General features: G+C 41.0%; 1 protein-coding gene across 1 annotated transcript in view; it reads right to left on the minus strand.

The window, feature by feature from the left end:
• Positions 1-1,040: 1,040 nt before the first annotated feature.
• usp28 (ubiquitin specific peptidase 28) overlaps positions 1,041-17,499 on the minus strand; it is a 29,052-nt gene continuing 12,593 nt past the window's right edge. Inside the window, exons 10-26 of the mRNA XM_084075142.1 lie at positions 17,274-17,422; positions 17,045-17,172; positions 16,559-16,654; positions 15,898-16,077; positions 15,155-15,360; positions 14,501-14,571; positions 12,680-12,908; positions 11,238-11,594; positions 10,196-10,362; positions 6,953-7,264; positions 6,370-6,465; positions 5,522-5,700; positions 4,759-4,837; positions 3,950-4,029; positions 3,298-3,421; positions 2,408-2,609; positions 1,041-1,858 (exon numbers count right to left, since the gene is read on the minus strand). Coding sequence (XP_083931268.1) covers positions 1,683-1,858; positions 2,408-2,609; positions 3,298-3,421; positions 3,950-4,029; positions 4,759-4,837; positions 5,522-5,700; positions 6,370-6,465; positions 6,953-7,264; positions 10,196-10,362; positions 11,238-11,594; positions 12,680-12,908; positions 14,501-14,571; positions 15,155-15,360; positions 15,898-16,077; positions 16,559-16,654; positions 17,045-17,172; positions 17,274-17,422 — 2,831 coding nt within the window. The 3' untranslated portion in view covers positions 1,041-1,682. The remainder of the gene's footprint in view (positions 1,859-2,407; positions 2,610-3,297; positions 3,422-3,949; positions 4,030-4,758; positions 4,838-5,521; positions 5,701-6,369; positions 6,466-6,952; positions 7,265-10,195; positions 10,363-11,237; positions 11,595-12,679; positions 12,909-14,500; positions 14,572-15,154; positions 15,361-15,897; positions 16,078-16,558; positions 16,655-17,044; positions 17,173-17,273; positions 17,423-17,499) is intronic.

The raw sequence follows: 17,499 nt of genomic DNA on the forward strand, positions 1-17,499 counted from the left end.
AATAACGGTTCTTCCTGGAAACGCCCCGTTGCACGTTTGTCCACGCGTCATTGGCTAAACGACACGCCGATCACATTCGCGAGCCAATCCCCAAAGCTCGGTTCGTGCTTCGTCGCACGACGGTGTCGCGTGCTGAACAAGAGCAACCTTGCAAGCTCACAACGCGTCGCGTCTGCGATGCTTTGTGAGCTTGTAGATCTGGGGTGGGGGTTCATTCCGAATTCACCAGTGTGTGTGATCCGGTTTAGAGCCCACTTTCCGTATCCGCTTACGACCCAAACCGGATCAGCAACCTGCAAAGTTATCCCAATTCAACTAAACACTCCCTGGCAAAATGTTGCTGATTGTTTATGTTGAATAATGGCATTGCTTATGTTGAATAATGGCACTTAATTCATTAATAGTCCACACAAAGTCCATCCAAATTACATTGAATATTACCATTAATTATAGTCGGGGTGGGCAATTTGAGGGAGAAGGACAAGAGGAGGAAGACAAATACATTTAGCTGCATATCTTCTTATATATAAATAAATATATATGAAAGGATATGTTTTCTGGGACCCAAAAGGCAGACAGACTGACATTGTGATGTTTAGAACTAGCAGGGCTGAACATCAGCTTGTGAGTGACTGCAATTTGTTCTTGTTCGCTGATGACTCTGCTCTGCTGGTCCCGGAGAAGGACAAATTGCATTGCAGGTTGAAAGAGGCCTTAGCTCTGAACTAAATAAAATCTGTACTCCCCCCCCCCCCATACTATATGTATTTTTATTTTCGATTTCTACAGTTTAAATTATGTTTTTGCATAGTAGTGTATATTTGTCTGTCATTAAATGTTTCTATGAATTGAGCACAAAGGACCCCAATGGAAACAAGCCATAGTGCTTTCTTGGGTTTAAAATCCTCTAAACAGACCTTGTATTGAACTGTCCCTGTGTTTGTCTTTGCAAACTGTAAATAATGTATTCAATCAATCAATATGCATTCGGAATAACCTGGGACCCGTACTCAAACAAAAAGGAAAAAGGAGAAAGGAAAGGCATTTCATAATTTTATTGAGCATAATCAATGTTTAAGTGAAAAAGCACCATGTAACAAACCATTCCGTTGCTAAATCTCCATTGAGCAGCTTTTTGTTCATTGCAAATTCTGATGCATAGTAATTGTGGTGGTGTGTCCATGAAGCTATATAAATACTGTCTCTTGATACATCTCTTGATTGCTTAAAAAAAAAGTTCCAAAATAGTTCCATCCTGATACTAACAATTTTGCTGTCAATTGTTAACAAGAAAAATCTGTCATCTTATGTCTCCAGCCTGGCCTATAGGTAGAATTTCCTTCCGACATTTGACAAGTGAGGCAGGAGCACATTAAAAAGGTATACAAAAAGAATATTACACATAAGAAAAACAAATATTACACAGTATTCTTTTCTAGTTGCGCAGTCAAACATGTACAAGGACAATAGGAGGTTGTTGGTCATTCAGTTAATGAATGGCGTTTATCGTTGATCTCTACCTCCTTAAGGGATTTATATACTTTGTTGCGCGCCAATGTCACGCACCGACAATAGCGGATGCACAAGCTCACAATGCGTCGCAAAGCGACACATTGTGAGCTTGTGGATCCGCTATTTTTGGTGCGCAACACCCCGCACGCAAACAAAGCATAAAACCGGCTTTACTTAACGATGACGATAGAAGTGTGTTGAATGGATTCCATGACAGCGGTCAGACGGCTGCAGATGTCATGGGGGAAGCTGACGTGCACCTTGGGCGGATCTTTCAAGACCACCATCTCAGCAGAACCGTCCAAGACCCTGGGCAGGAATTCACCCAGCTTCTCCTGCAAAGAGTCTGTGGGAGACAGATGTATTTCACAAGAAAGAAATTCAGTATGTAGAAGGAAAAAGAAGAGTAACAGTGCAATTTTTGAAAAATCTTGAAAGTGTGCTGATTTAAAAGGCATTTGTAGAATCGGCCTCAGGTCTTAAAGAAGTAGTTCACCAAAAAATGAGTTTTTTTCTATCAATTACACACCTCATGAAGCATTGAATTCATGGAGTTGTTGTAGTTTTTGTCACATTCCTGAGCCAATAATTTGATGATAATAATAAAGATGCTAATGTATCCGGTAGGAGACACAAAGGAGACTCTTTGTGTCTCCTACCGGACAGACCGCTGGTTATCAAATTATTGGTTTAGGAATGTGATAAAAACTAAAATATCGCCATGAATTCAATGCTTCATGGGGTGTGTAATTTATAGAAAATAAGTCATTTTTTGGGTGAACTACTCCTTTAATGGGTTAAATACATACAGGATATATATTTTTAAGTGGTTCTCTATTATTCAATTATTTGAAAAGTAATCAATTGAATGGTCGCTAAGATAAATAATTGTTACCGGTCATATCCTGTCCCAGACAGGAACACCAGTGGCTGCGGATGTTCTCCATGACGTCCCTGTCCTCCTTGGGCAGGCTGCTGTCATCACGGCCCATCAGGTGCAGACAGGGGATGATGGCGTCATTCATGATGGCCATGCCCTCCTCCACCTCGCTCTCCTCGCCGCCGCAAAACAGCTGTGCCGCGCTCTCGTTCAGTGCCTGAGTGGTGTGGTTTGGGGGAGGGAGAGTTCACGGGAACAGTTAGTTTATTTTCATTTATTTTTGTGTAAATAATATTTCACAAAACTCATGATGGCCTAATATAGCTGGTTAGTGGGAGCTGTTATTTTCCTCAAATTCCTATGGAAAGTATCTAAAACACCTGCACATATCTTCACTTGCTCAAGAAAGATATAACTTACGTAACTAACGTTTTTTTTATCAGGATGCAACGTTTCGGTCAAAAACCTTCTTCAGACATGATGCCTTTCTTGGTGGTTACGCTGTGGTTAATGTATGTTTTTTAACCCATTAAGACCTGGAACTGTGTCATTTTTAGATTTGAGCTAAAAAGCATTATTTTACACTTTGGCTATTCAAAAATAGCAGATATACAAGCTCATAGCGTGGCACCGAGTGCCGCGCTACGAGCTTGTAAATCTGCTATTTTTGAAAATTGGTGAAAATGTGTGCAAATCTTTGAATATATATATTTTTAAAGCGAACATTTTTAACTCAAATCTTTGCTTCTGGGGGTCCCTGGAACAAAACATTTTGATGGGGGTCCGCGGCCAAATACATATCATTTTGTCTCAATGGGTTAATCATGTATATCTGGTAACTAAAGCTGTCAAATAACGTAGGCTACAAGTATTCTTATTATTTTCAGTGGTCACTAAGTACTCACCATGAGACACTTCCTCCTGTAAAGTGCAATGAGTGACTGCTCCACTCCCCTCTTCTCTCCCTTCCTCAGTAATAAGGCGTTATTCTTATGAGCATGGGCCAGGTAGGTGAGAGCCTCACGTACCCTGTAGAGGTGCAACAGTTAATCACACGAATCCATCGAATCTATTACGAAACATAATCGATAACTAATGTGGGCAATGGGCATGTCATTATTATGTCAAATTTCAAATGTATTTTTTGCACAACACTGTTGTGCGACAAAGTATAAGGGAGGGCTGAAGTGGTTCATTGATATAAACAATAAAAAAAAATCCTACCCTGTAACATCAACATGATGCCATTACACAGTAGGGCAAGCAAGTCACTCTAGATAATAATACAGATAATTGTAAATTGTAAATGCATTTATCCATTGAAGCCCTATATACTGTTGTATGACAAAAAGCAAAGATCATCATCTTAAATTGTTGCTACTGTAAATTAAACATGCAATGCTGTAATGACATAACCACAATAGGGACTCGAGCACTAAAGTGTTAAAAAAGATGCGTTGTGTCACGCACGCGCGCGTGTGTACACACACACACACACACACACACACACACACACACACAGGCTGGTCACACAGACGTGGTCATGACAACACCTACTTCCCATGCTGGTATTGCTCCAGGCCCGTCAGCAGGTAGACAAATACGGTGCGGAACAGCTTGTAGTCATCATGCCAGTCCTGCAAGGACCAGGACGAGAGATAAAAAATATATACATTTAGATACATATACATATACGTTTATAAATATTTCTGTTGTGAAAATAGTAGATTTGCCACTGCTGCAAGGCTTAAGAAGTTCTATTAGATGAGCTATTTCCACTATATTTTAGTATAAAAAAAAACAATTGGACTTAAGTTAATTGAATCATTGACATAAAATATATATATATTATTTTTAAATGTGCTTCTCGATTATTCAATATATCGATATTATAATCACTAAGAACTTAATTGGTATTTGCAGCCCTATTCAATACATTTCCTTCCTCCCTTCTTTCACTTCCATTGCCTTCCAATTTCATGTTATAGGCCAGTTATTTTCAAACCCGAGGCACACCAATGGGCAAGTCAAAAAGTTGAAAATAGACTATCTATAAGCTCACAGCGAGTCGCATCACGACGCCCAAGATATTTCTTAAATACGTATACGATAAGTTTTTTAAGTTTGCCTATAATGACATGCCCAAGATATAGACACCAGGTTTAAATGGGGTTGAAGTATATTTTTTAGGGTATAGAATTTGTCTCTGTATTTGGGAAATGAGCGCAAAAGGTACCACTAAATAATTCATAAAAGTTTGTATAGTTGTGTGTACAGTATAGGCTATTGTAATAATGTGTGGTTGTCACAAAATCCCATGGCACACATGGACTGTATAAAGGTTTAGCCAGTGGATCATACTGTACCAGGTATTCATCCATGTCCATGTCCTCTGGTTTGATGAGGCGTATTTTTGATCTGGCTTCCCTCATCATACTGATGGCCCTGTAGATGGCCATGGCATAAGAATTTTCAACACGAACATTCAAACATGTATTTATTTATTTATTCATTAGTATTTTCACCCAAACCTAAACCTCTATCAAGACTACTTTGGTAGAGGTTTGGGTTGTGTTCTTACCTTGCCATGATGTAACTCCAAAGGTGGTCAAGAAATCAAAAATAATTTCTCCATTGATTAGAAATTGATAATTCAAAACATGCTCCTCATTGATTACATCGTACAATGAAGCAGCTCTAAAAGTCACTATTTTAGCACATAAACAAACAAACAAAGCTGATTCAGACAATATAGAACATCACAAAATCCAGTACTGTTTGTTTTTTTAATAAAAATGTTAACATCCTGTTGATTTTACTATCTTTATTAGGAAGGAAAGGACTGGATCCGCGGATCCGGATCAGGATATTCAAATAGTAAAATCAACAGGAAGTTGACATTTTTATTAAAAAAAATAAACAGGAGCATATTTTGAATTATCAATTTCTAATCAATGGAGCAATTATTTTAGATTTCTTGTCCACCTTTGGAGTTACATCATGGCAAGGTAACTGCACAACCCAACCCAACCCAAACCTCTATCAAAGTGGTTTTGCCCTTTAAGTGGTTCACTTTCAAGACAAGTAACCTGCAAGCCTCTTTATAATTTTTCTGTTGGATAAACGGACCTGTCGTCAAAGCTGAGGTTGCGGTCAGCGAACTGCTCCAGCAGGGTCCTCTCAACGACCCGGTTGGGGGCTTTGTTCTGGAAGAAGTAGACCAGGGAGTGCTGGAGACGCGGGTCCTCCTGGATGGTGACCTTCTCTTGGGACAGCTCGTGCAGACGACGGTACTCCTCATGGAATGCCTGGCAGGATGAGTCAATGACAGAACGTTGCTGTTGGACAGAAACCTCTTATCTCCATATTTTAACTTTTTGTGTTTTTTTTGTAAATGAATGCCTTACTTGATCATATAATGCCGCGTCACACAAAAGTATCAAAAGTAGCAGATCCGCAAGCTCCAAACGTGACGTGAAGCGACGCGTTTTGAGCTTGTAGATCTGATACTTTTACTATTTTTGAATTTGAATCCTGAAAATTAACAGTTCTGGACACAGGTTTCCACCCGGCAGAGACGATAATTAATATCATAATTAATAATCTGTTTATGTATTCATTTTTTTCTTCATGCGTGCGTGCGTGTGTTGGTTGAGTGGTTATCTGTAAGGAATGTGGACCCAATCAATTTGCATTCTAAACCCATTATTCCCTACAGTCCATTTTTACATTTGAAGTTAAATTAACACCCCAGATATTACTGTATATAGCTACCCATCCTCAAATAATAATAAATGAATTGGTATAAAAATAAGGAAACATCCTGATGATTATGAGCAAGGAGAATTTACATAGAGAGCTATCCTTCCATTGGTTGTGGATTCATGTGGGGGGGAAAATATATATCATTTGAGACCCAACATGCCTTATGTGTAATCATGCCATCTTAATGTTCAACATCAACATTAAAGGTATACCTTGATGAGACCTGCCTCAGGGCCTTCCTTGTCAAAGGTTTGTCTGGCCTTGGCTATGGCCATGATGACTCCTTGCATGGCGGGAGTCAGCATCATCTGGACAAGGAAAAATATACAAGCAAATATATGTTATAAACTACATTCTTAGAAAGGGATCTTTGATATCAAATCAAATCATTCATCATTCTTTATTGAATCGATGTTTCGGCCGTTAGACCTTCATCATGACAAACATAAACTACATTCTTATCCACAGCATCATAGCCATGGACAGAAGATTTATGGATTAAAAACATGCGTGTGTGACATAATTCAGTGGTTCTCAAAAGGGAGGCCCGGGGACCCCCAAGGGTCCAGGGGGCCCCCAGACTTTAACCCTTTTTTATACTTTGGATATTCAAAATAATAATGAAATCATTTTAACATTTTAGCCAAGATTTTCTCTTTTTGGGGGGGAGGCACAAATCTTCCCTCACAGAAAATCTTATCTAATGAGGGTCCGCAGCCAAATACACGTGAATTTGGGGGTCCCTGACATGAAAATGTATGAGAACCACTGATATCATCCGACCACATTACGAACCTCTTCATTATATCCGTCTGCGTCTGCTCTGACCATGATGCGTCCTACGTTGGGGATGTCCACCTCTGACACCTCGTTCTCCGCTGGAAGTTGACGCCGCCTCCTTCTGACCGTGGCGCCCTCCCCTTCCTCCTCCCCCTGCTCTTCTCCCGCCTGCTCCACTTCAGTCTCCGGTGGCTGCCCGGTCAACTCGGCCACCTCTGAGTCCTCCTCGGTAGCGGCGTCCAGGACGCCAACCTCTCGCTCAGCCTCTTCCACCTCGACGTCCGCTGACGGCGTCTGGCTGCCTGGCTCCGCTGTGTGGCTGGGCGTCTGGGGTGCACCATGGAGAAGAAAGCCATTGGCCAGTTAATCCAAGGGATTTCTAATAATCCACTAGCAGTGCAACAGAAGACCTGAGGCCAATTCTACAAATGCTGTGTAAATCTCATACTTTCAAGATTAAAAAAAGATAGTAGCTATCTGCTATTTTTGAATAGCCAACGCAAAAATCTAAAATGACACAGATGCTTTCCCGGTTTTAATGGGTTAACCGAACTAATACTAATTAGGGTATAGATTTATTTATAATAAATAATTTATAATTTAATCGATTATTTAAAAGAAAATCGATAATCTAATAAAATAATCGATAGAAATTGATCCCTTCTTTGGGCATGTCACTATGGGCAGACATTTTCAAAACAATTCAAAAACGTTCAAAAGTTATGAAAATACTAATAGGAAATGCGGCTTAAGTTGTTAATCGATTTGTTCATATATATATATTTTTATAAATAATAAAAAACTGCTTCTCAATTATTCGATTAATCTGAAAAGTAATCAACGGAACAATCACTAACAAAATTATCAATAAGTATTTTAGTCATTAACAAGGCCTTCTGAATTTGCCAGGGGGAGTGCTATAACCACATTGGCCACTAGAGGTCATATGCAGACCATTTATAAACCAGAGTAGAACTCTCAAAGCTGCACACTTATTTTGATTACAGTTAAATCACTGATATCTACATTATTTCCCATAGATAAATGAAAAACAAATACATGAAATTATGGATGACAAATTTACTTTATCTCTCTTTTCAATATTTAAGTGACTTCAACTTAATAGAGAATTTCTTTTCACACATTTTGTTTTAAAATATACCAAAACGGACAAATCTTGTCTCATACCTAAGACAAAATACTGTATATTTTGATTGAGAAAGAATATCTAATATATTTGTTAAAAAGCAATGTGTGATCATCTTTAGTGTGATCTTCTTCTTCTTCTTTCTGTTGCTTGGTTTGCAGCAAAGTGGAACTGATCGAGTTGTTTCATTTTGTTTATAGTTAAAGCTTATCATGATTGTGATAAATTCATTGCCAGTGCAGTGGTGGATTCAACGTTGATGCTTCCATATTCTGGTCCACTCATCTTCTGGCAAAGAATATATAGATGATCACAATATGCTTTTATAGGGAGGAGCTTGCATGTCTATTCATCTATAGGATGCAAGTCTAAGTAATAAAATCTGGAAAGTATCTCCAAAATGATCGTTCTTTAGAAAAATACGCAATTGTTCCTGAATGTTTACAATGTTATGAGCATTCTTTGAATCTGTCTCGTTCTATTTTAGTAAGTACCCTAGCAGGCGGACCAGTGTGGAACATTCCAGTTGGCATGAGCACGATTAAGCTCTTTCTAGAACATACAGGGAGGGCAATGAAAACATGCTCTATTTTAAAGCATGGCCACTTCAGTCTTATCTGACCCCCCTGCCAAACTGATTGGGCCAGTAGTTCTCAAACCTTTCATGTCAAGGACCCCCAAAATTGATACAGTATGCGCTTGGCCGCGGACCCCTATCTGAAAGTTTGTGCCAGGGACCACCCCATACAACATTTGTGTTGCTACAATGTTTGAAAAATATTCAAAATGTTTACGATTTTTTTCAAGATTTCGTGAAATTAGCAGATCTACAAGCTCACACAACACGTTGTGATATCTGGTATCTTCAAATAGCCGGCGCCGCTGTAGGGCTAAATCGTTTAAACACATTTTGATGCTACACTATTTAACACATTTTGCTGGGGACCCTCTGGAACCCCCTGAAGGACCCCTGGGGGTCCCCGGACCCCACTTTGAGAACCACTGGATTAGTGACAGTGAGAAGCTCAGCGTCATTGACCTATCATGATGTGGTTGAGGGAAAGCCCAGGGCTGTGTGGGGCAGTTTGGACCTTACTGAGGATCAACTAGGATTAATCACATTATTGGGATCTGACTGTCACCTTGTTTATACTTGCAGTAAATGCAGCAAGCATACAATGCCCTTATAAAGTAAAGAAGACACAAGATAATAAAGAGCAAATGCTGCAGAATCACCCACATTTTATGGGTCTGTATCAAAGTGGTGTATTTTTGGGGGGCACAGCATTTACAGTGACCCACCCTGTTAAGTGGTCAGATGAGTGGGTCGCGTGCAAAAATCTTAGTGCTTAATAAAATGTTTTGGGGCCCACTTACAATATCCTCACGGCCCAACCAGTGGGCCTCTGCCCACATGTTGGGAACCACTGTCCTTTATCCGTGCCCTGCTCAGCCTCAATAGCAGTGGTGGAAAAAGTACTCAAATTATTTACTTAAGTAAAAGTACCACTACTGCAACATAAAAATACTCTGTTACAAGTAAAAGTCGAGAATTAAAAGTTTACTTGAGTAAAAGTACAGAAGTATTGGCATCAAAGTACTAAATATTTGAAAATAGCCGATCTACAAGCTCACAACGCGTCGCGACGCGACGCGTGGTGAGCTTGTAGATCTGCTATTTTCAAATAGCCTATGTATAAAATGGGGCTAAAGTGGTTAATGTAAGTTTTATAATATCATGATTTATATCTGAAAAGTAACTAGCAACTAAAGTTTTCAAATAAATGTAGTGGAGTAAAAGTACAATATTTGCCTCTGAGATGTAGTGGAGTAGAAGTAAAAGTATTGGAAATTGGAAATACTCAAGTAAAGTACAAGTACCTCAAAATTGTACTTAAGTACAGTACTTAAGAAAATGTACTCAGTTACTTTCCACCACTGCTCAATAGCTCCGCCCTGTGGCGGATGTTGATCTTTGTCACTGTGCTGGGAAGTGGTGAAACGGGAGCTGCATTCCACAATGTATGTGACCTAATTTGACGTTGACCCATTTCCTATGGATGGTATGTGGGGTGGGGTGGGGTGGGGTGGGGTGATAAGTGGTAGCCCACCTGGTGCTCTTCCTGCCCCTCCTCAGGAATGGGGGTGGTGGCAGCTGAGGTGGAATCTTGGCGGGGGCGCAGCGTGGCTGTGACAGCTCCGCTGCTCTCGTCTGGCTCACAGCAAGGAACGTCCTCCTGTGTCTGTGAGGTGAAAGAGTCCGGGGTCTGGAAGCGCTCTGGGGGGGGCGTAGAGGAATGAGAGGGGCCATGAGTGAATCAGGTGATCGTACAACATCGAAGATGGTAAAACATCAAAGATTGTCCAACCTAATATAATGAGGTTTCATAGATGTGGAACTGGGTTAGTCTATTTACCGAAATAGACCTTAAGTCTTTAAATCCTGTGTCAATAGAATACATTTCATCTCCAAAGCCTTCTCTTAGTGCTTATTATTGTTGAGTGGTGCCAACCACTCCTACATCTGACTTTGTCTGTGTGTCCGTCCGTATGTATGTATGTCCAATAAACAAACATTGATGACAACATCAATACGGGACTCATCAAAGGCACCACTCTCTTCACACAGGGTGTGATTTTTAGCGGCGCTAGCCGCTCTATACCTTTAGGTATAGAGCGGATCCTGCTCTATACCTGACTTTGTCCGTGTGCGTCAACGTTCTGATTGGTCAGGTGCGTACGTCAACAAAGTGATTGGTCAAGCTTCACGTGACACGTGGCTATAAACACATTATAAACACATACCGATGACAAAATGTATCAAAGGCGCCGCTACCTTCACACAGGGTGTGATTTTTTACATTATTTTTACATGCATTAGAAAAGACTGCCAGCCGTTCTTTCAATCTGAAAGTGATAATGAGAGTAAACAGTGCTATTTTGTCTTCTGCCATTGATTGAGTGATGTGAGTTGATCAAAATGTAAAAGTTTAAGCAGTCTGGTTAAAGGACCATACCAGTGTCGATACCTGTCATTATCTATTCACTGATCACTAATGTTATACATAAACATACTGTACACCATTATCCTGTTAATATGCCAGAACATGGATGCTGGGGTTCAAGTGGTTGATGAAATCTCTCAACACAGACCTTCAGCCTCATCCCCGGGCTCCGGGGTCTCCAGTCCCTCGTTTGGTTCTGTCTCTGGAGTAGGTGTCTGATCCTCTTCTGCTGGGAGTTCTGGGAGTTCCGGCTCAGACACCGGCTCTGTTGACTCGGCACGCGTCTGCCGCGTCAGGGGCTGACCGGGCCTGAGGGCTTCTGGAGGGACCGAGGCCGCCGCCGGAGCGTGCTCTCCTTGCTGGGACGCCTGCTGACAGAACTGCTCTTCCCACTCGCTGATCTCCTGCTGGAACCAGCGGTTGTCTTCGTGGACGTAGCGCTTGAGGACAGGAGGCAGGGAGTCCATGCCATGCATGACCTGGCCTGTCTCGTCATCTGTGTGCTCTGGATTCGGGGGGGGGGGGGGGGGGGGGACAGGCTATCAGTTAGAAGAGTAAAAACATTCCTCTGAACCTAAGCAATCCAAAATTAAACCCATTTTCAAGCCATGATTAGTCTTCACAACATAGTATTGGATAGTGTAAAATACACTGAACATTGTCACGATCACCGTCATTAGAATTCCCTTGGAAGAATTCCCTCGAACATCTTTGCTTGCGTATTAAGGGTTTCTGCACACCGAACAAATTACAGTCTAGGCAAGCAAAACTTAAGGTGCCTTTTCATAGAGCTGTAAACATTATTTCATGGGCAGCAATTGCTGATTGAAAAATAATCTCTTGGTTTTGGATACAAATGTGACTAAAATATGCCCTGCTGCTGACAAAATGAGCTGTAGCAGTGCACCAGTGTGAGGCTGACTCTATATTATTCCAAGAAAACCTTTCAGGAACATTAATGGCATGTGAAGAACAGCAAAAATACACGAAATGAGGTGTGGCATCCGAGTAGTCATCAGAGTCACATGTTAATCCAAGGATACAGAAGAACCTGAGACCTTAAAGGAGTAGTTCACCCAAAAAATGACTTATTTTCTATCAATTACACACCCATGAAGCCTTGAATCCATTGAGATTTTTTTTAGTTTTTGTCGCATTCCTAAGTCAATATTTCGATGACAGGGTGGCTGCTCAGTAAGAGATGCAATAGGCTCTATGCACAGCAGCCATTTTGGAGAGAAATTGGGCCTCTTCTTACTTCATTCACAGGTGTTACCAGGGACCCTCATGGTTCCTTGAGGGGGTGTAACTCTGAGAGTGTACAAATGGAACCAAATGGACCCTCCCGGGTCCATTTGGTTCCATTTGTACACTCTCAGAGTTATGTTGATCCTTGAAATTAAAAAGTTTGAGAACCACTAAATGGAACAGAGCCTTCATTAGTGCCATTGGTAACACCTGTGAAGGAAGCGAGGAAGGGGCCCAATTTCTGTCCAATATGGCTGCTGTGCATAGAGCCTATTGGATCTCCTATACCGGAGACTCCGCCGCAGTGCTGTGCGCATGTGGAACACATGAGCCATAGCCTACCTGCGATGAGGTTGGGCAGGCTGTCGTCGATGTACATGAGACAGTAGGCACTGGCGTTGGTCATGCCACCATAGGATTCGCGCATCAGTTCCTCCCAAGACGATTCACTGATGGATATGTCATTGTACTTCATCCAGCGCTGGTTGGCGTGGTCATAGATGTAGGCCCAGTAGTGGCCTGCAGATGCCTGTCCCTCGTGGACCAGCACCGCATGGAGCCTGTATGGCACCTATAAGCAGCAACATCATGGAGGAAAGGTGTCATTGTTATGGGTAAAAATGTTATAGTTGCTAGAGATTGTATTGTAATTAACATATAGTCATTTATAGTAATATGTAATTTAACATATAGTATATCATGCACAGTATGCATATACTGTGGTATTGTGGGAAGATAAATATGCCAAAGAGTTACACTGTCATTAAAAAAACATAGACCTAAGGCAACTGGCCTTCATGAGGGCATCAGAAAAGGGCATCTCCATTAGTTCACGGCCAGTAATGTGCACATATTTCATATTGATTGAAAGTGATAGCATATACTGTAGTAGTATGATATGATAAAATATTGTGTATCATATTTATCTGTTGCTTCTGTGCTCCGTGAGAAAGAAAAAGCAGAAGTAGTAAATCCATTATTGAACAGCGAAACACATTACAAAATCACTTTTACCAACCAAATTAATGCAAACAACAATTGTGTTACTTTGAGATCTTTTTTTTTTTTTTACATACAATGAGAGTTAAAATGAATCACTTTCCTCATTCACAGAAGCAACAGATGGAGCCAATTCACAATATTTGGGAATGCATTATGCCTCCTAGGTAGCAAGGTTCAGCCAGTTCAACATTGCTTTAGTTTATATCAAGTGACTGGACAGAATACAGACAAGCCTTTATAATATTATTAGACAAAAATAGACACGCATTCACGTAATTTAACATTCATAAAGATTGACAACTTCCAGTTCACCAGTCCTCCAATTAGAATGCAACAAGGTTTTGTTTCTGACAGAAAATGTTCCAGCTGTACATAAGGTCTGACTGAACTAAGCTTGCCTTGTCTCGTTTTGCGATTTTTCTGTAGATCTAACAAATTAATAAGCAACCCAATAACCCTCGACCTCACCAACAATCACTCAGAGAATGTCTTACTTGGGCTTTGCACTGGGAGCTCATCTACAAAAGTTCTCCTCTGTCTAACTTATCCAGACACAAGAGTGTTTAAAAAGAATCATGTTGACATGCATGTGCATTAGGATACATTCCATAACTATGAACCCAATAGCATAAACATCACTGTTAGCTAGTTCACAGGATGTAGACCAGAGGGTATAAGGAGTATTTCAGATGACAGACGGACGCTCTATTTCCATCTTCCATGTGACTGCTTTATTTATAAATAGCTTCTGTAAGTGTTGCTAAAGGTTAGTGAATCAAATGTCAAAACACAACAGTCACTGCAACATTAAGGCTGTGACACAGACTTATTTTTCAATTTATATTAGTGGACAAGCACATGCGCAATTTATAATATGTACTGGACATACCACATAAATCATCAAAACAATGTCAATATTGGAAGTATATATTCTACCAAGATGAATTCTTCAGTGTAACTATTACCAGCCTCTAAATACGTAGCAAAAAAAAACGTTGCAAGAGCTTAGTCACTTGAGTTGGTGACAGTGGTTCAATAAGAGGCAAATATTCGTTGAACATTGAACATTCCTTCGTGAGTGCACAGTGTGAGGCTAGGAGGCATGAGATTGATTTGCCATCTGCCGTAGTGTTTTAGGTGAGTATCAGGCATGGAGCTTACCTGACAGAGGCTGTTATCTGTGTACATGCCTTCCAGCGTTTGGCTGACCCTGTCAATGCTGGCCTTCAGTTCTGAAGCACAGAGAGAGAGACAAACACCCATCATTACTGTGCACCTGGGGTTTGGTTCAAACACAGATAGAAAGACACACGCTTAAGTGTATAGCAAGAAAGTCCTTTGTTAATTTATAGCCGCCAAGATCTAAGTGTCCACTTCACTGGGCAGTGGCACATGTTTTGTTATAGTGTTGTTATTGTTTTCTTCACCAGTCACTTGTACAATATGGCAAAATACAACTTCATAATTACTGTGTTATAGTTGTGGCCTAGTGGAGTTCATCCAGTCATTATGCAGCACTGCCATTCCCATGACAGTAACCTCCAATATAATGATTATTTTGTAAGTAATAGAGCTATATCTGGGCTATTCTTAACCACTTAAACCCTCAGTCTAGACTTAGTCAACTGGACCTGAGTTGGCTCTGTACTCTGGACCGCTTCTTTTCCTGTACACCAAATCTCTTCGGCAAAAATAGCCGAGGCACAAGCAAAGATCGGCTATTTTTGGCCAATGTTGACCCCAGAATATGGATGCTGGGGTTCAAGTGGTCAATAATAAACCATATTTGTGGCGTTAACGTCTGGAATAGCACACCGTTTATGTTGTTTTCCACTTCAGTCCTCCAACGCTGCAAACAGCTCTTAACAAAATGTAGTTCCTCTTCGCTGGCGCTGTGAGGGGCCGGGTGAGGTGGGTAGTCCTTGGGGTGTCTGCACTGGGTGAAAGGCTTGTAGATGGGGGTCCTCTGGCAACTGGAGACCAAGGCCTCCGCTCCACCGGTGTCTCCTGGTTGAGAATGACTGAGAGGGACAATACAAGAGGACATCAGAAATATCTGTTGGTTGGTTTCCACCGGGGAACTAAATTATTATTAACTCAGCCGCATAATACAAAATTTCATTTTATCCTTAATTCAGCTGACTTTTTACTCTCTACACTAAATTTCTTCGCCGAATGTTTGCTGAATGTTCGCCTATTATGACATTCCCAGGACAGGGATGCTAGGGTTCATGTAGTTAAGGTTGGATCATCTTGCACAGCAGTAAGTATGCATGCATTTACGCACAGATGCATCCCCCGTTTTCTACGCTCAGTATAACTCAGTGGTTCTCAAAGCGGGGTCCAGCGAACCCTCAGGGTTCCTTGCAGGGGTTCCAAAGGGACCCTTACAGGTCTGTACCTCTGAGAGTGTACGAATGGAACCAAGTGGACCCCTCAATCACTCTCAGAGTCATGGGGGGTCCTTGAAATTAAAACGTTTGAGAACCACTGAAACTCAAAGACTTGCGACAGACATTATGTAGTAGAAAAATATATATGTACAACAGGGGTCCTACCTGGTGTCCTCAGAGAGGAGGTCTGTGGGGGGCTGACTGGAGGGTGTTGGTGAAGAGGCAGAGGCTCGCAGGTCGTCGGCTGGGGATGCACTGGTGGGCTTGGTGGTGGCGAACTCCAGAACATACTGCAACATGTCAGCCAAGGGATACTTTGTAGGTCCCGAGCCATAGTTTTTGTAGCTATGAATGGACATAGATGGGGTTAGGATAACTGGGTCACTAATATGGATACATACCATACAAGCATGCTTGCTCTAATGCATTATAGAGAAAGTCAGATTATCTGTAATTAAAGCTGGTTTCAGAATAATGGGCCTGTGGTTCCCACACTTTTCCATGTCAAGGACACCCAAATAGCCTATTGCAAAATGGCTTAAAATAAATACATAAATACATATAGAGAGATAATGTAATATTTGTATTAACATGTACTGTAACATTGTCATTTCTATTTTTACAAAATAGAAATGCAAACTGAATTACAAAACACGGTCGTCCATTCAATTTGCGTTAAATTAAGGATGAATATAGACAGAGGGGATCTTCTTCAATGGAGAGCAGTGTATCTCCTAAAACAGATCTTGTCCACAGCAATACTGCAAATAAACATTGGCCAGGCCCGTTGTTCTCGCATTTCAAACTGCCTCAGCAGTCAACTCACCACTCAAGTTTCTGTTGAAGCATCGCAAGCTGGTCCTTCAGTCTCTTCACGTCACCTCTCCTCCCATGGGTCTGCTCAATGTTCTTGTGAAGGTATCTGTACACAAGAATGGCCATTTAAAAAATGAAATGTGCGCAGTAGCAGCATCTTTAGTTAATCTTTGGCCTGTTTAGAGTGTCTGTATTGTGCGTGTGCACACGCACATGCATACACACATTCTAAATTGATGCAGTAGAGCCGGTCTTTCACTCTTGGCTAGGCTTTGATCTCCAAAAACATAGAAAAACTACATTATGCATTATGCAGAATACAACATTTCGAATGTCTTCTCCCCATCGTGCTTTCAAGTGATGTTATGGTCTGCATGAGTTTACCACCAGGAAGTGCCACATGAAAACCTTATGATGTCAGATGGACAAGTTGGGGAAATTGTGATTCTACATGCACAGACTCTCTCAGAGGAGGAGTGAAAAGTGAAAGTCTTACCGATCCATGTAGACGATTTGTGGGAACTCCAGTTTCTTGTGGATCTTTTCAGGGCGTCCAAGCTGGGCGTTGAACTCAAATCTTGACAGCTCAAAGGTCAGGACTGGTGGTAATTTTGAGAACCATCTCTGCAATCGCCCCCAAAAAAACAATTTCTTAGTAGTAAGAACAAATAAGTCACTCTATTTGTTGTTAAATTAGTAAATTAAATAATAATTATTATTATCACCTCATGACTTGGTAAAGAGGTTTGATCTGAATGTAGGGACTCGATATCCTTCTCCACCATGGCCCCCTCCAGACATTCATCCAGGTTATTGAAACCGTTGACTTGAAGAGGATATTGCCCAAACTGCTCAATGTTGGATAATGTCTTACCTATACACAATAAGAATATAGTTGGAGTGAATTACAGGTAGACATTCCAGTGGCACTTTACTACAACAACAACAACA

This window comes from Gymnoscopelus microlampas (genome assembly GCF_963454915.1).
Source record: "Gymnoscopelus microlampas genome assembly, chromosome: 12".
NCBI lineage: Eukaryota > Metazoa > Chordata > Actinopteri > Myctophiformes > Myctophidae > Gymnoscopelus > Gymnoscopelus microlampas.